At 35.5% G+C, this 20,861-nt stretch overlaps 2 protein-coding genes across 2 annotated transcripts; both read left to right on the top strand.

The window, feature by feature from the left end:
* Positions 1-6,078: 6,078 nt before the first annotated feature.
* LOC122034665 (adenylosuccinate synthetase, chloroplastic-like) lies at positions 6,079-10,633 on the top strand. The gene is made up of 4 exons (XM_042593985.1): positions 6,079-6,484; positions 8,370-9,062; positions 9,160-9,471; positions 10,181-10,633. Exons 1-4 carry the CDS (start codon positions 6,155-6,157, stop codon positions 10,349-10,351), a joined length of 1,506 nt encoding a protein of 501 aa, XP_042449919.1. The 5' UTR covers positions 6,079-6,154; the 3' UTR covers positions 10,352-10,633.
* Positions 10,634-11,516: 883 nt separating this feature from the next.
* On the top strand, positions 11,517-20,030 carry LOC122034473 (1-acyl-sn-glycerol-3-phosphate acyltransferase PLS1-like). Its single transcript, XM_042593737.1, has 11 exons — positions 11,517-11,749; positions 11,974-12,096; positions 12,658-12,697; positions 12,835-12,908; positions 13,091-13,150; positions 13,280-13,357; positions 13,430-13,588; positions 16,047-16,172; positions 18,770-18,862; positions 19,029-19,112; positions 19,531-20,030. The coding sequence occupies exons 1-11, from the start codon at positions 11,669-11,671 to the stop codon at positions 19,735-19,737; spliced, it is 1,125 nt and encodes a 374-aa protein (XP_042449671.1). The 5' UTR covers positions 11,517-11,668; the 3' UTR covers positions 19,738-20,030.
* Positions 20,031-20,861: the final 831 nt, after the last annotated feature.

Raw genomic sequence — 20,861 nt, 5'->3', positions numbered from 1 at the left:
TCGGCAAAGAGTAATGAATAAAGAATTAGAATATATGTATTCTAATAAAACTGAAGCTTGTAGAATCACCAAATGGTGTAAAAGCCTTTGGGTGTAAAGGTCTATAATAGGAAAAGAGGGATAGACAGGAAGGTCGAAACCTTCAAAGCAAGGCCGATGAAAGGAAACTTTTCACCGGTAGCCATGCTTAAGTCTATCCGGATTCTTTATCTATTTGGCAAGTGGATGTCAAGACAAAGATTCCTTAATGGAAGTCTTGAAGAAAGCATCCATATAAAGCAACCGTAGGGTTCATCGGCATCTTGTGTAAGCTCAATCGCCTATGGACCGAGGCAAAGCTTCAAGGTCTTGGAACATCCGGTTTATCAAAGTAATTCAGACCTATGGATTTATTTAGTAACCGGATAAGTCTTGTGTATACATAAGGTGTGATGGAAGCGTGGTGATATTTCTTGTACTATACGTAGATAACATTTTTGGTAGTTGGAAACAATATCAAAATGTTGTCAGAAGTAAGGGTATGGTTGTCTAAACAATTAGATATAAAGGACTTGGGAGAATGTATATATTCTTGAGATCAAAGTAATAAGGGATCGCAAGAAAAGAATATTTTACTTATCCCAAGCTTCATACATCGGAAAATCCTTGCTCGCTTTAAAGCATGCAAAACTCCAAGAAAGTTTTCTTACCTTTTCAGGATGGAGTAACTTTATCTAAAGATATGTCTCGAGACATTAAAGGAGATAAAGGAAATAAAGCGCCTTTACGCTTACCGCTAAAGTCTAATGAATGCTATGCACGAGATAAGAAACTGCTTTGCCAAGGGCATAGTTGGTGACATCAAAGTAACTCGACATGGACAAGGACGCATGGAAGCATATATAAGTACCTAGATGCACTAGAGATTATATGCTAGTTTACAAGGCGCTTATTTCGGTCCTGGGTTGCATGGATTTTGACTTCCAATCGGATAGGGACAATAATAAGTCAACCTCGGGTTTTGTGTTTACTTTAGGAGGTAAAGTCATAACTATGGAAGAGTGATAAGCATAGGTGTTTTTCTCGACTCCACCATAGAAGTTTAGTATACGGCAAGCCTCCGAGGTAGCCATAAAAGAATGACTCAATAACCTCAAGATAGACTTAGATATGATTTGTGGTTGTTCAAAGATTATTACAATTTATTGTAATAATATTGGCAGAGCAAACTCGAAGAAACCATAAGTCTATAAAGGCAAGTAAACACATAGAGCAAGTACCACCCAATACGAGAAATCGATAAACGAGGAGAAGTTGTTGTGCCTAGAATGCATCGGATGATGACCTATAGATCTTTTCACTAAGGTCCTTAAGGCAAGAGCTTTTGATGGACATGTTGTGTTTGGCAGCAGATATGGCAGCTTAGTCTTTAGTATAAGTGGGAGATTGTTAGAGTGTATACTAAAAGCCTAGCTTTTGGTAAAAACATAAGAATCACATTGGTCAAATATCTACATTTATGATAAATGTAGTTGTTCAATTAATTTATATTATAGATAACATGGTGTGTGGTGTCACACACAGAGGATCATGTTATCAGTACCTTATAAATTATAAACAGTAGCTCACGACCATAAATGGAAAGGAACAAACCATTGGAAGGTCGTAGTGTAATTAGGTATTAGTTTATCTTAACTATATAATTACACTAGTACACTTAGAGTGTATTGAGTAGGACCATTAGAGGTCGTTTCTTTTATACTGACTTTATAAAGAAACAAAGACCTCAGTTATTATGGAAGTGTGTGCTCTTAATCCTAATATAATAACGAGCACATATATTTGATATTTATTTCTTTAATTTATCAATGGGTGAGATTTAGTTCGATGAATCAATAAGCCCGATAAGTTGGGAAATGATATCACTTATAGTGTGTGTTGTTGATTATAGAAGGAAACCGTGGTCCCATCGATCTAGGTTGAGAATGTCCCAAGAGGAGCTCATATGGATTGTCATGTTAAACCCAGCAGGTGGACTTAGTCCGACATGACACGATGAAGTTGAGTGGTACTACTTGAGCTAGATATTAATTAAGTGAGTTGTCAAGAATTTACTTAATTAGTGGACATTGTTATCTTAAACACGGGAGACTAACACACTATAATAAGAAGGAGCCCAAATGTAATTTGGGATTGGTGCGGTAGTTCAATAATAGTTCTTTAGTGGAATGAATTATTATTGATGAAATTGTTGTGTGTTCGGGGCGAACATAATTTCATCGGAGACCAAAACCAATTCCTCCTCTCTGGTCCCTATCGTAGCCTCTAGTATATAGAGATTTATACCCACCGGATACCCACCTTCTTACCCATCATCTGGGGTCGGCCAAGCTAGCTTGGAACCCAAGCTAGCCGCCAAGTCCAAGTGGATGAGTATGTAGGTGGTCGGCCAAAGCTTGGGTCCCAAGCTTAGGTGGCCGGCCACTAGAATATTAAAAAGGATTTTTATTAAAATTATTTCTTATGTGGATATCATGATTTTAAAAGAGAGTTTAAAAAATTAAAATTTCCTTTTATAGCTTTCTACAAAAGATTAAGAGAAGAGATTAATCTCTTTCCTTATTTCTAGATTAAAAGGATGGTTTTAATTTTTGGTAAAAACTTTCCTTATTTGTAAATCATCTACATGTTTAAAAGAGAGTTTAAAATTTGAAATCTTTCCTTATTTGTTGATTAAAAGGTGGACTTTAAATTTTAAGAAAACTTTCCTTTTTAACCATGTTCATGATTTAAAAGAGAGTTTAAAAATTAAATATTCTCTTTTATAAGTTTCTACAAGAGATTAAGAAAAGATTTGATATCTTTCCTTATTTGTAGATTAAAAGAGATTTTAATTTTTAGAGATAACTTTCTTTTTATCCACATGTTTAAAAGAAAGATTTTAATTTATTAAATTTCCTTTTTATAAACCAATCATGAAGGGATAAAATTATTGGAGAAATTTTTATAAATTTCTAGAAACAAATTAGGAAGTTTTAATTCTTGTTTAATTAAAACTCTCCTTGATTTGAGGAAATAAGTGGCCGGCCATGTTATAATGAGAAGAAAAATTATTTTAATTAAAATAAATTTTTCCTTTTCATGACAAAAGAATTAAGGAAGTTTTTAATTAAATTTCCTTATTTGCCAAGACCAAGGATTATAAAAGAGGGGGTAGAGAAGGCTTCATGGTGAACAACCTCTATTATTTTCTCCCTCTTTTCTTCCTTGGTGTGGCCGGCCTCCTTCCTTTCTCTTCTCTCCATCTTGTGGCCGGACCTCTCTTTCTCCTTGAAGATCAAGTGGTGGCCGGATTTTAGCTTGGAGAAGAAGGAGAGAAAGCTTACATCCCTTGGAGCTTGATTGGTGGAAAAAGGTCTTCATCTCTTGGAAGCATAGTGCTTGGCCGAAACTCAAGAAAGGAGAAGGTGCTTGTGGTTTTCTCATCTCGGAAGATCGCTGCCCACAAAACGTCCGAGGTTAGAAGAGGAATACGGTAGAAGATCAAGAGGTCTTTCTAAAAGGTATAACTAGTAATTTTTCTTTCCGCATCATACTAGTTATTTTTGGAAATAATACCAAATACAAGAGGCATGCGATTCTAGTATTTCGAATATGTTTTTCGATGTTGTGTTTTTTTTTTCCTTGTGATTTGATTGTTCTTTTTGGTTAACCTAAAGTTATTTTAGGAAATTAAATATTAGCTTTCCATAAAAGGTTTTGTCTAGTCGGTGGTGGTTGCTCCCATATCCAAGAAGGCCATGTGCCTCGCCACGTCAAGACGGGAACCAATTATGATATTTAATGGAATTAATAACTTAAGGTGATTTGGGTTGAACGTGTTAAGTTCCGCAGAGACCCAAGTCAAAACCTAAAAGAACTAATAGATTAAGTTTTGGATCAAACGTGTTAAGTTCCCAGCAGCGATCCAAAATTTAATTTAAAAGAACACATGGTAGCTAGGAAAGGTTCAGACCTTTGTACAAAATTTTCAGACAGGAACCTCTAGGCTTCCAGTAGCAACCAACACTAACATCCCAGCTTAGGACTTTCTCGCCTCGGCTTCACTCACTTTCTCCAACCGCCTAACATCCCGTTAGGACTTTCCCACCCGACTTCACTCACTGTGACTTTTCCACACCGCCTAACATCCCGCTAGGACTTTCCCACCGCGGCTTCACTCAGACTTTTCCACTAACATCCCGCTTAGGACTTTCCTGCCACCTCGCTTGGACTTTTCTGCCAGTCTCCATACTTGGACTTTTCCGTGCAAGTCTCCATACTTGATTCTTTCGCGAAGCTCCCCCTTGGACTTTTCCGAGCAAGTCTCCATACTGATTTTTCCAAAGCTCCCTCGCGACTTTTCAGTCAACCCTACTCCTGCAACTAATTGGTTAATTCTCCCAAGTTTGTATTCTTGTCAACACATCAGAATACAACTTTTCTACTCTCGTCAAACATTGTCAAACATCAAAATACAACTCAAGTCAGGTCACCCTTGACCAACTCGAGTCAGGTCAACCAAGTCAACCTTGACCTAAGGTTGCACCAACAAACTGCACCTGCATTGTCCATGTCTACATATCTTTCTGTATTATCAAACATCGAAACCATGACCAAGGTTTACGCTTGGTCAACTAGGTCAACCTTGACCTACTGGAAATTGCACCAACAGTAATATGTGGTTGTAGTGTTATTTTCCCTTGTCTAATTTCGGCTCCTAGGAATTCAATGTGGTTTACAGCTAATTTCATTTTACTTCTAGAAATAATTAATCCATGGGTTTCAAATAAGTTAAAAAGAAGATGTAAATGTGCATAATGTTCTTCTTTTGTTTTAGAAAAAACTAATACATCGTCTATATATACACATGTACAATTGGATATGTTTCTAAATATATTATTCATTTTTCTTTGGAATATTTGTGGTGCTACTTTTAAACCAAAAGACATTACTAGCCATTCAAAATGTCCTTCCGGACAGGAGAAAGCTGCCCATTCTACTGAGTCTGGATGCACTTTTACTTGCCAAAACCCCGATTTCATGTCAAACTTAGAATACCACTTTGAGTCTTGTATTTTATTTAGTAGTTGATCTTTGTCTAGGATTTTATATCCATCTTCTTGACAGTTATCATTAAGCCTTTTATAATTGAAAACCATTCGGGATTGCCCTCTTTTTTGTTCAGATCCTTTGTTTACTATGAAAGCAGGGTTTCTATGTCTAGAAGTAGAACGTTGGATAGCCCCAAGTTTTAATAATTGTTGAATGTGATTTTTACATTCTTCGGCTTCCCAGTTTGTATATTGCAATTCTTATGCTTTTATAGTTAAGTCTGGGTTTATTATTGATAAGTGACAATATATTTTCTCTCTACCCCTATTGTATCCCCTATTGTCTCTGACTATTCAGCATCAGTACAAAATATGGAGGTACTCCTCAAAATATCCCTGCCTCATTAGTACCACCACCACCTAAAGTAACACCTCCCAAAACACATAGTCAAACAATTTGTAATTGCAAAAACCAAAATACATGTAAAGGCTCTTGCCTAATATACCAACAACCTATTTATAACTTAACTTTCCAAGAATTTCAAGAGGATAACATTTCTGATAACTTATTAGATGAGGATCTTTTTAATTCTCTAGAAATACCAAAAGACTTTTTAGCACAAAAAATATTAATCCAGTTTATTTCAAAACAAGAAAATCTAGACGATATAATTTCTAGATTAAAAAAGCTAGAAATCATAGGAGACAACCCCATTAAATATTGGGATATATATATATATATATATATATATATATATATATATATATATATATATATTAATCAAGTAGTAATTGCTATATCCGTTATTTATATTTTTTTAAAAATAATAAAAAATCATTGACTTGCCATGTGAGGAGAAATATATATAGTAAATATATAATAATTTCAGGACATTAAAAAAAGTAAATATTAAGGCATAATGGCCGTCAAATTGAAATTAATCAGCGATTTAGCTTTATGTTTGGACTTCGTAATGGGAATAATAACGATCGGCTCCGGTCAAATCCCTAACCACCACCGGTATAAATAACGGAGCAGAGCTCCGCGCACTTTGGTAACGCAAACATCGCATCTTTTCTTCATGGCCCTCTCTTCGATCGCCGTCGATCCCGTCGCCCTCTGCGGCGGCGGTAGCCGGAGTCGGATCTGGAGTTCCCTCACTCCCTCACACTTGGCCCCTTCGGCTGGGTTCGGCTGGCGTAGGAAGGCCTCCGCTGCTGCTGCCTCCAGAACTGTGTCGGCCACCGCGGCCCCAACGGCCGTTGAAGAGGTCGGCCAGGGGGATGTCTTCGAAAGGGTGGCGTCGCTGAGTCAGGTTTCCGCCGTGCTAGGCACGCAGTGGGGCGATGAGGGTAAAGGGAAGCTCGTCGATATCCTTGCAAAGAGCTTTGATGTCGTTGCGCGTTGCCAGGTAAAGTTTTTCCGACTTGTATTTCTTTCAGATGATACAGAAAAAAAATCTTATCTTTTTTCTTCATTTTGCCTTTTCGCTTTGGGCTACTGTTTATCTACGACTCCAAAGTTTGATTTTGCATGTTTTATTTTTCAAGATTTCCCGTGCATTTGCTTTTTTATTCGTATTACTGTGTAGATCTTTTATGGAAATCTTTTACAAGATACTCATGAGTTCCCAGTAGCTTACTGCATATCAAAAAGAATTGAACGCATTAACGAATGATTCTCTTGTAATCTAGATTGATTTCTGAACTTCTTGATCTGCATGTACTAATTACTAAGGCATCCTCCTCCCTGTTGGCCTGGGACGGGTTGGCGGGGGCGCAAATTACTAAGGAAAAAACAAATCTTCTGTTCTTGGGATCTACTATATCTTACCTTACAACTTACTTATCACTAGACATAAAGCAGTTGGACTAGTTTTTGGAGTAAAGTTCAAGAGTTTGATGATTTTACTGTTTTCCTTTCAGTTTGTCAGTGAGAAAGCCCTTGGTGGCAGTTGATTGTCCTTTTTTCATCCAATTAAATTTGATGCTCGATGCAATGCATCCATGTCCAATCCCAATATCGTCTGTAAAATGTGGATGACTGTTCTAGGCTTTGACAACTTACCAAAACTATGTGAAAACCTGATGAAAACAGATCTTAACTTTACTTTGTTAGGATGGGCTGCTAATTGTAAGTGGGTTCATAATGCGCCTTCACGATCCAAGTGTTCTGATATGAAAAGTTAGACTAGATGGTTGCTAGAAGTAATCTATCACATAGACACAAATAATTGCTAAATAGGGAAAAATTCTTACATTGTTATGGGCTAATGCAGGTAAATAAGTTAGTTTATTACAACAACACATTGCAATGTAAACACTTTTAGGAAAACAGATTAGAATTAGTAGACTCAATGATGATCAGGAGGAGGATATATGTAATATGCTTATAAGATACAATGGGCAAGTGGAAGGACTAAATAAATAGGTAACACAATATTTAAAATTTTATATATTGAAGAAGTTAAACATATGTCATGAGTAGCTAGTCTTATAAGATCATAAGTACAATGTTATATTGTGAATGGAACTGGAGATGGTAGTGTAATTATGGACTTGGTGTTATGAAAAAAAAAGGTGTTATTCAAATTATCCACCTAAAAAGATCGAGTGTTATAATTAATGAAGTATTTAGAAAATTCTAGATGAAAACTTTTTGTGTATCTAAGATAGGGATTTGAATTGGATAATTTTTAGATGTATGTTGAGATATTAGATTTGGCCATTTGGGGGAGACAAGAGTATTGCAACTTTGGTTTTGCTATATCTCATTTCCTTATTGTTGATGTTAACATAATGAAAACTCAAGATGTTCATCTGATTCGATTGAATTTGACAAAAATCATATACCAAGTAGGTGTCTGCTTATTATAGAGGTAGTCAGAATTATATGTAAATGTGATGTGAGAAATTATTGTAATCTCCATAACACTAACAGAGCCACCAAATTTTCATTACTAATAACTTAGTTACTATTTGTATTTGGTAATCTGAATTTACCAAAAATAGTAATAAGCCCTTCTGCCCTTTTGCTTTTGCTCTGTGTATATACTAACTCACTATGTATCTGTCATAATTTCACTGTATATTATATGATAAAAGAATTTGGCTATTTACTAAGGATTTGTTTGTTATTCATCATGCTTCGTTGCATGAGTCAATTAGTTTAAGCTTACAATGTGTTTTCTTTATTCAATTTTCTTAATGATTATGTTTAATGAAGAGATAAAATAATTTAATGGTTCTGCTCTTTTCTTGAGAATCTGAATAAAAAATTTATTTTTTCAACATCAGGGTGGTTCAAATGCTGGACATACCATTTACAATGATGAGGGTAAAAAATTTGCACTCCATCTTGTTCCTTCTGGAATTCTGAATGAGGAAACTCTCTGTGTTATTGGTAACGGAGTTGTTGTTCATCTTCCTGGTTTATTTCAAGAAATTCATGGTCTGGAATCCAATGGAGTTTTATGCACTGGAAGAATATTGGTGTCTGATCGTGCCCATTTGTTATTTGATTTTCACCAAGTCGTAGATGGATTGAGAGAAGCCGAGCTTGCAAATTCTTTTATTGGAACAACCAAAAGAGGAATCGGTCCATGTTATTCAAGCAAGGTTATACGGAATGGAATAAGGGTTTGTGACCTCAGACACATGGATACGTTTGCACAGAAGCTTGAGATTTTATTGAGGGATGCTGCATCTAGGTTTGAAGGATTTGAATATACTACTGACATTCTTAAGAGTGAGGTTGAGAAGTACAAAAGATTTGCAGAGAGGTTAGAACCTTTTGTTGCTGATACTGTTCAGGTGATAAATGAGTCAATTTTGCAAAAGAGGAAAATATTGGTTGAAGGTGGTCAAGCAACTATGTTGGATATTGATTTTGGAACTTATCCATTTGTGACCTCTTCTAGTCCCTCCGCTGGTGGAATTTGCACAGGATTGGGGATAGCTCCAAAAAACCTTGGTGATCTTATTGGTGTTGTAAGTAGAATCATTCTCTAACTTCTTTTTATGAGTCCATTTTTTTTTTCCATTTTTTTCTTTTTCTTTTTAACTTCTTTAATATAACCTTATGCAGGTGAAGGCTTACACAACCAGAGTTGGTTCTGGTCCTTTTCCAACAGAAATATTGGGCAAAGATGGTGACCTTCTTAGAGATGCTGGGAGGGAGTTTGGAACAACTACTGGTCGTCCTCGCCGCTGTGGCTGGCTTGATATAGTTGCATTGAAGTATTGCTGTCAGATCAATGGTTTTTCTTCTCTGAATCTCACCAAGCTTGATGTGCTATCTGAACTTCCAGAAATCAAGCTTGGTATTTCATATCGGCAAACTGATGGCGAAAAGCTCAAGTCATTTCCTGCAGATCTCAGTCTTCTTGAGCAAGTACAGGTAAGTTATCTGCAATTCTATGCCATGTTTGACGCAGGATTGTGTATTCTTAGGGAATGAAATAAAGTAGATATGAATAATAATAATAATAATAATAATAATAATAATAATATATATATATATATATATATAGGATTGATATGCTGCGCGCCTGCACAGTGCGTGACTGTGCGCGCGCAGCATATCAATCGGCATTTTTTTATTTTTTTTATTAATTTTTAAATTAAAAAATAATTAAAAAATTTCCTTATATTTCATTTATATAACTTAATATATCCTAATATACTTCATACTAATACTCAATAAATGCTTAAATTAATTTTTTTTAATTTTTTTTAAACCAAAAAAACTTTATAAAACATAACCAAACTACATGAAACTGAAAAATATAAACAATTTTTTATTTTTTAATTTTTCTTAAATTATAAATTAAAAAAAAAAAAGCTTATCATGTAATTCGATGAGATGGAATAGAATTTGTGATTGCTATTTGTTATTGTGTTGGCTATTATTCGTATTTGAAATTGTATAAGTGAAGGCCAAGATTTGATTACAATTAAAAGATATTGTATTTTAGAAAAGACCAAAGCAATTATTTTTAATTAGGTGGATGCGTGGAATAACTGTGCTAGATTGTAAAGGATTATCATGTCAAAATTCAGGAATCACTTGTTATGATCTAGTTCATCATTAATTTTCTTTGGTGTAGGTCGATTATGAAGTGCTACCTGGGTGGAACAGCGATATTTCATCTATCCGAAAGTACAACGACCTTCCCTTAGCCGCTCGTCAGTATGTTGAGCTGATAGAACAGCTTGTTGGTGTTCCCATTCATTACATTGGTGTCGGACCTGGACGTGATGCCATTATTTGCAAATGATTCGGGGCTGGCTATTTCTTTACACATTGGGCGATCATTTTTAAGCTTCAAGCACATTCGATAGCATTCTAATCAATCAAGTCGTTTCGTTCCATTAGCATTCTAAAGATACTAATCAATGTCTTTTGAATCTAAAACTGAGAAAAGTCCATGTAATAAGCTTTACCTTGGTGTGGCACTGTGTTTTTAATTTAAGCCTGCAGGCTCGTCTTATAAGATGACAGCAAGAACTTGGCAACTTAATAATGCAGCAGGATTTAACCTGATCTAAGTCATCTTTAATTACTGATCTTCTACCTTTACTTTGATTGTCTGTTTCTTGCACTACTTATCTGTAAATCTGTAATGATGACTGATGCAGGAAATTCACCTACAAGAAAAATCATGGATCCACAAATCCCTACACTACTGCTTCCATGTGCAGTGAGCATCTTAATGAGGTAAAGACCAGACTCGAAACCCATCTAATGTTCAATGTAAATTGATCTCAACCATCAAGTTCAAGCTGCTTTCAGTATTAAGCTTGAGGTCTGGTCCCAGTTGATTAAACTATAGCCCAAGTCACTTAGTAGGGTTTGTTCATTAAATTATCTAACTACATATATTTATTGTCATTGCTGGCAACTCTTGTTCTTGCTACAAGATTCAAAGCAGTATAACTTCTAAATAATGAAGTGGATGTATGGTACTGGAAACAAGGAGGTAAGGCAGATGGGAAAATTTAGGAGATTCACCAACCCCCAGAAACTCTTGCATGTGGTTGAACCAATAAATAGTTGAAGCAATTTATGAAAAAATCATTGATTGTATCTAAATTTTTGGATGTTTTCCCATTTTAATAGCTAGTATTTTTATCTTAGTTTTCAGTATTTTCGTTTCCATTCTTTTATTATGCAGATTTGTTCTTGTTTGGCTTTCTCTTTTCATAAAATAAAAACTTTATGAAATACTTTTATAGTAATAAAAAGATATAGGATTTTTTTAAAAATTATTTCACTTTGAGAGTATTTTGATTTTTAAAATGTTTTCTAAGTAATTATCGAAGTTTTCTGTGATTATCGAAGTTTTTAAAGTAATTATCGATACTCGTATTATTATTAATTTTTTGTAATTATCGAAGTTTTCTGTGAATAAGTCAACATTTATCCGACACAATGGACATATAAGAATTCTGGGTTCCAGCGTACTGCACAAGTTGCAGCGGCGGTAGGCAACCTGAAATTTGAGGATTGAGCGGATTGGCGGAAGGCCAAAGCACCGCCCCCATCTTCTTCACGCGCGCCGTCAAATCTCGCCGCCTGCCGCTACGTCTTCCCCATGGCAGTTCCCGTGGCGTTGGTGGTGCTTCCCCTCGGCCTGCTCTTCCTCCTTTCCGGCCTGATAGTGAACTTCGTTCAGGTAGGTCATTTGGATTTCCCATTCCGTGATTCGGAGGTTTGTTTCCTCTTGTCTGGTCCCTTCTCCGTGTCGATTGGAGTTTCGCAGATAAATTCATCAGCTTTCGCGTTCATTGTCCTTAGGGTTTGATTTTTAGATGTTTGTTCCTGCGTTTTGGTCTCGTCCTGCGTTTTGCGTTCTTTTTGTTCATCTTCTTAAAAGATAATTCTTCTTTGTTCTTGCAGGCTATATTTTTCGTGACAATACGACCGTTTTCGAAGAGTATGTATAGGAGGATTAATAGAGTGGTGGCTGAATTACTATGGATCGAGTTAGTCTGGTTGGTTGATTGGTGGGCTGGTGTCAAGGTGTACTTTTTATTCGATTAGTTTCTTTATATATTGTTCATAATTTCCCCTATTATACGTACAATGTTTTGGCAAATTTGGATCCTTAAAGTTGTTACATAAATCTTGAGTCCTGTACACCAACAATCTACTCTACGACATGGCATGATCTACAGATTTCGATATTGAAAGATTCCGACTAAAGATTACCGTCCTTAACAAAATTAGTGAAGTTATTATGATGTCAACGAGGTTGTCATTGCTTATCTCTCACAAAATGTGACAAAATGATGGCAAATATTGAGCTAGGTTGCTTTCTCTCACAAACACAACATCATTTTCATGTTAACCTAGGTGTCATTTTGCCGCAATAAACCAGATATGGAATTTTAAACTGCCAAAACATGAAAAATGATTGTAGTGAGCTTGCCACAATCTCAATTGAGATGCCATCTTTGTTTGTTTAAGTTTGATGCTTATTCACAATTGTGAAATCATTGGAGGTCAATGGAACCTCTGCTTCTCATTTCTTCATTTTGATGGTTCGTAATAATGTAATTAATGTAGTTTTTCTGGTTACAGGTTGAGCTGTATGGAGATTCCAAAACCTTTGAATTAATGGGTGAGGATTTATCATTGTAAACCTACAAGTTTTCTGGGTCAAGTTGGCATTGTGTCAATTTCTTCTTTTTGTTTTATCTCCAAATTTTTTCTCTTAGTCTTCATTGTTGTTATGAGTTTTTATGGTGAATTTTACAGGAAAAGAGCATGCACTTCTCATATGCAATCATAGAAGTGATATTGATTGGCTTGTTGGATGGGTTCTAGCACAGGTTTTTCTCTTTCTGCTTATTTCTTGATCTTTAGCTTGTAGTTTGAATTCAGTTGGTTCATGTTGTCCTTTCACTGGTCGAGCATTCGTACTCTCAGGATGAAAATATTATGGCACTTCTGCACTGCTTCTGCTTGTTGATTCTGTGAATCTTTTAGTATTAACTTGATTTCCTAATTCCAGCGTTCAGGCTGCCTTGGTAGTGCATTAGCAGTCATGAAGAAGTCATCAAAGCTCCTTCCAGTGAGTATATTAATAGGACATTGGTCTCTTTCTCCTTCACATTTAGTTGTTTCTTTATTTCCTTCTTTAGTCGTCATGAAAAAGAATGACAATATATAGTTTCAAAAGTAAATATATTATGACTTGCAGGTCATTGGATGGTCAATGTGGTTTACTGAATACCTCTTTCTGGAAAGAAGTTGGGCTAAGGATGAGAACACACTTAAGGTTTGGTTGATTTGTGTTTGGTTGTTCTGTTTTGGCATTTTCTGATATCATTTGGATGACTGAGACATCCAGTTAGGTTTACAACGATTGAAAGACTTTCCAAGACCATTTTGGCTGGCTTTGTTTGTTGAGGGGACACGCTTTACTCCTGAAAAGCTTTTAGCAGCGCAAGAATATGCAGCTTCACAGGGTCTGCCCATCCCTAGAAATGTTCTCATTCCTCGAACCAAGGTTTCATTTAGTTTATGATTATTTATGTTTGCTAGGAGAATGCTTTTTCTTTATTTTTTTCGGTCTTATTTCTATATACTTTGAATTGCATGGATCACAAATGATGTAGATCGTAAAAGTAATTTTGATGCAACACGAACAAATCTTCCCACCACAAACTCTCAACGAATGAAAAGGGATTTTTTTTTATCAAACTAAAAGATAAAACGATACAAGGGATTCTAACCTCTTTATAGACATAATAACTTTGTTTTTGTAAAAAAGTGACTGATATCTCAAAATCTAACAAATCTAAATAACTCTTTTAAAAATTGAATAACAAAATTTAAATAATTGAATTGACAAAATCCCAATTATTAATAATCTTGAAAAATCTAATGATGTTTAAAAATCCTAACTATGTCATTCTCTCCCACCAAGAAGAATTTGATTCTATCGAGTAGTGAGTAGGATGATTATTCAAGTTATGCATCACCACACATAATTGCAAAGCGAACAACAATGTCTTTCATGGAAGATGGTTCTAGCACCCTTGATGAATCTTAACAAATAAGTTAGGTGTTGTATGTTGTAGTTTCACTTCTTTGATTTATGTGCCTTCTAGATCTGGAAGCCTTTTCCAGTGGACTAAGTATCTTTTAGTATTTCCATGGGGAGCCAACGATCTCTATGCATTAATGGCCCTCTCAATAATATGGACAACTATGATGGGGAGGAAGAACTGACACTGAACATGAATAACAATTTTGGGATTTGTTGTTGGTTTCACCAGTTCAATAACAGTTTCAGGGCCAGTTGAGTTCGTTCAATATGGTTCATTCCATACCAATGGAAATAATGTTCAATCTCAGCCACATTCAAAGAATGCACTTGGGTTTAATCTAATGTCAAAGCTAGGGACATCTATGTTACCTCTAGTAATGTCTCTTTCCTCTTGCCTAACCCTATGTCTATAGTTATTGTGTTTAGGGAAATATTTGTTTTCATCTCTTGGTGTGTGTTGAGAGTCACGATGCAAACGATGTTTAGGTGAAGTCCATCCGTCGAAATTTATCTCTTTACACATGTCCCCTAGTTTTTTTAATGTGTTTCTAAAATTTTTTAGTTTGCCCACTTGAAATGTTAGAACTTTAACCTTGTCTTCCAAGTCTTGACATTTGACTTTAAAAGTCTCATACCTACCAAGTGGGGTTTGACATGTTATGTTACGATTTGACAAGGAATGAAATTTATAAAATATGTAACACAAGTAAACTAAGTCTGTCCTGCGTGTGTTTCAATTGATGGGGGATGATGTACTCAAGTACAAATAAATCTCGGTGCTGTGAATCTGAAAAATGTTACGTATATATTTAAATCTACTAGTTTTATGGGCCAAAATCTGAAAGGCCAGGTTTGGATTAAGTCAGTTTTGGAAGAAATCGGGGAGGAGATCTCGTCCACTTTGTTGTGATGATGGAGCATCTGGATTGGTCGATCCCGCAATAGGATTTTGTTGAGTTGCTGATTTCCATCACTGCAGGATGTGTGGCTGTTCTGTTAGTGGATCCAGTAGCAGAAAGGGTGGTTTTTGGCATTCTCACCTATGATGAGGAAGGAGATGAGAGGGGTCAGCGATGGGGTCACTTCTTGCAAGCCCAGTCACCTTCTTGATGGAAGACAACAATCTCCCATTGATGCGGTGAATGAGGCAGAACTCTCCTTGTTCTGGGAAAGTGAGAGAGAAAGTGGCCAAGGAGCTTCAAGGGAGGGAGAGGTTGTGGTAGCAAGTGTAGAAATTTAGGCATGGTTCGCTGAAGTTGATCTTGAGCGGTTGGGCTTAAGTGAAGCCAGGGGTTCACGGATGGAGAGAAACAGAGGGCTCCAAGTTGGAGTATTGGAACAAGTATCAAGATTAAATTATTGAGATTTTCTTCACAAACATATAGAATTTCACCTTTGGCAGCAAAATGTGAAACCGTCACCTTGGCAGCCCCTCCAAGATGGGATTTTACCCCGCAATAACAGCGCATGCAAGGAGGGGTTGAGACAACCAGCGAAATAGAATTTCACCTTTGATACTACTTGATGCAACATGAACAAACCATGCAACCAAACACAAACTCTCAATGAATGAAGAGGGGACATTGTATTAAACTGAAATATAAAACAATACAAGGGATTCAAACCTCTTTTATAGACTGAGATCAAGACCAGTTTTTTTTTTTTTTTTCAAATAGACTGGGTTATTCCAAAATCCTAACAAATCTTTGAAAATTAAATAACAGGATTTTAAATAATTGAATTGGTAAAACCCTAATGGCATATTAAATCCCAAACAAACTAATGACTAATTAAAAACACTAACTACTTTGGTTTTGGTTCCCCTTCTGGTGTACTAGACCTTTATTAACTGAAGTTAATTAGCTACTCTGGGGCAGTCATAAATGGTATTGATAGATATACATTCTGATTTCAGGGTTTTGTTTCAGCAGTACAGATCATGCGACCTTTTGTTCCTGCTGTATATGATGTAACAGTGGCCATTCCTTCCGATCAACCATCACCAACAATGCTTAGGATTCTGAAAGGGCAACCATCAGTGGTATGTACACAGAATTAGTGGTGTCCATAATATGCAGTTTATTTGTGCATGTATCTTGAGTATGCTAATATATGTAATTTTTTGTAGATTTTAGTTTGTAGAATAGCAAGTTTCCTGAATTTGTAAATGAAAGCAAGGAATAACATGTATTTAGCTGTAAGGCTACACTTTCATGATAGTAGAAAAGTAAACATATTTATGTGTCTGAGTCATTGATGCAAGTTCAGCGCAAGAATGTTTCTTATAATTATAACAGGCTAATCTGTAAGAGAATCAGAATAATGTTATTCTTTGTAAAAGTCGCTCACTCTTGGGGCATAATAATAAATAGATCTTAAGTCATTGGCGCTAACATAGTTGTGAAAAGTGTGTGCTTGGTTGCGCAGTGGTGCGCCTGGGCAGTGGCCAAAGCACAGTACTTGAATGAAACACACTTAAGCATGAGAGGTTAAGACGCGCTTGAGGCGCAATTTTCCTCACCTTATTGAAGTTTTTAAAAAAAAAATAAAAGCTCAACCCATACCTTTAATTACCCTTTAAATTAATTAGTTTACATGCATGCATGTGACACATTTTTCTTACGTGACTCTTCCTTTCCTCTAGAAAATAAACATCAACCTCCCTTAGTCCCTTGGAAACTTATTTCTTGCATGACTCTTCGTCTCCCTTAAAAAATCAGCATCCACCTCACCTCCCCTCCCTTCTCAAACGTGAACTCTTCTCTCGCTTACAACATCAACATCGATCTTTTGGATTTGGCTACACTTTTTTACTTTTCTCCTTTAATTTTGTCATAATAGTATGTTTTTCCCTTGCAGATTTAATTTGAAATTTGATTTTGATTATGAAAATAAACTATTTCAATATTTGGATGTTAATGAATATTATATATACATTATTGTTTAATAGTTTTTGACATATTTTGAATTTTGTTAGTGAAATATTTTGGCAGAAATTCCATATATATGTTTGAATTGTAAAAATTTATACCCAAAGCACCTTATTTCAGTGCGCCTCACCGTACACCTAGCGTCTCATGCCCCACAGCAACTATACGCTTTTGGGCGCCTCACGCCTCAAATAACTATGGGTGCTAAATTTCACAGTGGTGTGCTATGTAGATTGCATAATCCAGTAATGTGATCCCTTATCTGGTCATAAAAATTTGGTGTAATGTCTAAATATAGGCAAACTACAAGGGTTGTTCAACGTATAACAAGTTTTCCATTTCGTAGAGATTTTATTCACAAGCATCACAAAGGGCAGCCTGGTGCACGAAGCTCCCTCAAATGCAGGTTCCGATGAAGGATCGGACCACATTGAGTCTATTATACACAATTTTACCCAGCATTACAAGAGGTTGTTTTCACAACTCGAACCCGACCACAACATCACATGGCAGCAACTTTACCATTGTACCAAGGCTCTCCCCTTTATTCACAAACATCACAAAATATGCTAATTGTAGCTCACTATCGACTTGAGTTTAGCAAATCATTAAACTTTATTTTACTTGATTCTAAAATATGATTTATTTTAATGACTTCCACTTAAAAAATTAATTTAATGAAGAAAAATTATACTCATCAATGTTGGCCTGGGAAATTTTTTAAAATATAAATGTTTTAGAGCTATGTCAGCTAAATTTAACCATTTGCTAATCTCAACTTACTTGACAATGGGCTATAATTGAAACTTTTTAGAAAGTTCTTGTATCATATAAAATGGCGATGAGCTATTTCGAAGAATAGTATTTTGGTCACTTATACACAATATCGATTGATGAAAGATGCCTATAAATGTTTAAATCAAGTTAATATATTTGTGGAGATTGCACATATACTTTTTGCTTGACCTTCCTGTCCATACCCTTTTATGTAATCTATAAGTTTTTGCCTTCAAAATTTATCCTTTCCATATTACTTTCTTCTAATATTCGTCTGAGCTTGGTCCATTTCTCAACAATTTGAAGTGTTTTGATTTTAACCAATACTTGGAAAAAATAAAGGAAAATGAGAAACCAACATTCTGAGCTATGAGACAATGCTGCATGAATCTATATCCAGTGAAAAGAAGAAAAGAATTTGGGAAAGGAGGGGGGAAAGAGTAGTTCTTTGCAGTTTCTTTGCTGTCAGCTTCTGGGATTTGAGGCCACTTTTTTAATATTTTATTATGTTCAAGAGAAGATGCAAAGATAGTATATTCAGTTGAGGAACAATTTGAACAGAAAAGGGTAGGAGCAGCAGTGACATGGCAGCCGTTTGGAGGAGTATCGAATCAGATGAGAAGTAGGTTTTCTTACTGTCTGATTGGAACAGAGATTTAGAAAAGTTGTGCAAAGGCTATCGCTAATGTGGAGTTCAATGATAATCTGGTTAGGAATGTTCAATTTGCTGATAATGTTGAATTTGAAGTTTACTTGTTTTTCTACTTTATGGATTTCTTATTTTACCTCTGCCTTTAGTGGTTACATTATGAAATTTTATTTTGAACTTTAGCTTAAGCTTCATATGTCCACAACAGAATTTAATGTGGGTTGTTCAGTTGACATTAGTTATTTTCAACTCTGTACTCATTGAAAATTCCTGTGCTTTCAGGTGCATGTCCACGTGAAACGACACCCATTAGCGGATCTTCCTGGAACAGATGAGGGGGTGTCGCAGTGGTGTAAAGACATATTTGTAGCTAAGGCATAGTATCTTTCTTGGCAAGCCTCATATGGGTTTCGTAGCTCTATTACTTTGGTCTATAATAGTTGAATATCGTTGGTTTTAGGACTACTTGCTGTAGTGTACCTTATGCTATATTTTCCTCGCAACAGCATCATACCAGGTTTCTTTTTTTATTTTTTGGCAGGATGCTTTCCTGGACAAATACAAATCAGAGGGCAGCTTTGGGGTTGAACAAAGGCAAATTGGTCGTCCTGTGAAATCATTGCTGGTAAGACATAAAAAGGTTTTATTCAAGACTTGAATTTTAGGTTTTTATCATGCAATGTCAATATTAATTTGCCAACAGAATTTGCTTGTAGTTATGATGATGCTATCCTGTTTTATTAGTATTTGAAATTTGTCCATCTCATTCTGCTGACACTTGCTCCGATGAAGAATAAAAACTTTGTTCTTGAAAGAACCATCTGGTGGTGGTTTTCACTTGCTCTTTGTCCAATGTCATTTTTTACCATACTAGTAACTTTACTCATGCAGCCTTGGTGTTCATGTTTGATAAAAGAGAAATTAGTGTTGGAAAATGCCTTTGCTGACATGGAGATTTAATATTGCAGTTTTTTTTTAGAAGAAAATATTGACTTGCAACTGATATTCTTGTTTTTTTTTTGGTTAATCAACTTTACAAACAGGTGGTAATGTTTTGGTTCGGCCTTCTGTCATATGCAACATTCAAATTCTTCAAATGGACTGAACTATTGTCAACATGGAAAGGAGTTGCAGTTACTGCTACGGGGCTTTTACTGGTGACGGCAGTTATGCACATTTTTGTTAGATTCTCCCAGTCCGAGCGTTCAGCTTCAGCCAAAGCTGCGCGAAATAGAGCTAAGAAGGACTAGACAGACAATTCTGGAAGAATACAAAGAATCTGCCCGACCTAAATGTAGGAAATCTTATGTACCTTTACCCCCTATTGGTAGTCATGCTTGCTCCTTTGCATATTTCTTGCCATAGAATAAAAGCAATCTGGATGAACTGCAAGGTTCGATTATTTCAATTCATTTTTCATTCAGATAATTCCAAGAAGTGCATTCTGCTCACTTCTTGTGAATATAGTCAGACAATGTTTCTAGAATAGCAACTTTCTGTCTATTATGTTGAGTATGATGGTGAGTATAACTTTAGATTTCTATTGCTCCAGTATTTAATCATATATTATCAATTATACCTCCTCTCTCAACAGATAGGCTAGAATCAAAATACTTGCCTACATCAACACTACAAATGAAGTAAACAACCAAGGCACAAGAGTGGAGTAATCAAGGAGGAAAAAGATGTCATAATCCATTGCAAGAGCTGCCATTTAATAAAAGATGGCCACTTGCTATTGTTTATCTCAACATTCAAAGCTTTTTTATGACGCCTGAAAAACTGTGATCATATAGAAACAAAAGAAATGTGCATTGCATAGATGACTACTACATCTGCATTTCTACTATTACTCTCAGATCTAATCACTTTTGTCTCATGCGTAAAAGGACAATGAGAAGCTTTATTTATCACTTGTTGATGTGATTTCAAACCTACCACATTAATTTGTTTATATTGCTTCTCTTGGATCTCATCTCCAGACAAAAATTTAAACAAGTCGTTTATTTAACAATAAAGCATCGTGTACTTGGCAACAACAAAAATATTATACTTTTGATTGCCATCTCGGATTATAATTTAACAGCCATTTGTTTAAACAAGTCATGGTATCTTCAGTACTTTAATTTGAATTGGTTTCGTCCGATTTAAATAGCATTTGGTTCTTTCCTAAAGATGAGAATGAGAATAGGAATTATAGTATCGTGGAATGAAAATGAATATGAATATGAATATGAGTATCATTCTTAAAAATAATATTTGATTAGTTGAATATTTTTTATTGTAATAAACTTAAATTTTCTTTTTTACCCTTAGAGAAAAATAAAAGAAAAAATTAGATGTACGAAAAAGTTGAATGTAAAAGAAAATTTTG

The sequence above is a fragment of the Zingiber officinale genome, chromosome 11B (genome assembly GCF_018446385.1).
Source record: "Zingiber officinale cultivar Zhangliang chromosome 11B, Zo_v1.1, whole genome shotgun sequence".
NCBI classification, from domain to species: Eukaryota; Viridiplantae; Streptophyta; class Magnoliopsida; order Zingiberales; family Zingiberaceae; genus Zingiber; species Zingiber officinale.
This window is presented reverse-complemented; position numbering and strand designations above follow the sequence as displayed.

What these genes read in the sequence shown, in the direction of transcription:
- LOC122034665 (XM_042593985.1), top strand. Translation starts at nt 6,155, where the DNA reads ATGGCCCTCTCTTCGATCGCCGTCGATCCCGTCGCCCTCTGCGGCGGC. An exon ending in ATGTCGTTGCGCGTTGCCAG is followed by an intron (nt 6,485 to 8,369) that starts GTAAAGTTTTTC and finishes TTTCAACATCAG; the next exon opens with GGTGGTTCAAATGCTGGACA. An exon ending in GTCTTCTTGAGCAAGTACAG is followed by an intron (nt 9,472 to 10,180) that starts GTAAGTTATCTG and finishes TCTTTGGTGTAG; the next exon opens with GTCGATTATGAAGTGCTACC.
- LOC122034473 (XM_042593737.1), top strand. Translation starts at nt 11,669, where the DNA reads ATGGCAGTTCCCGTGGCGTTGGTGGTGCTTCCCCTCGGCCTGCTCTTC. An exon ending in TTGGATGGGTTCTAGCACAG is followed by an intron (nt 12,909 to 13,090) that starts GTTTTTCTCTTT and finishes TCCTAATTCCAG; the next exon opens with CGTTCAGGCTGCCTTGGTAG. An exon ending in TGAAAGGGCAACCATCAGTG is followed by an intron (nt 16,173 to 18,769) that starts GTATGTACACAG and finishes CTGTGCTTTCAG; the next exon opens with GTGCATGTCCACGTGAAACG.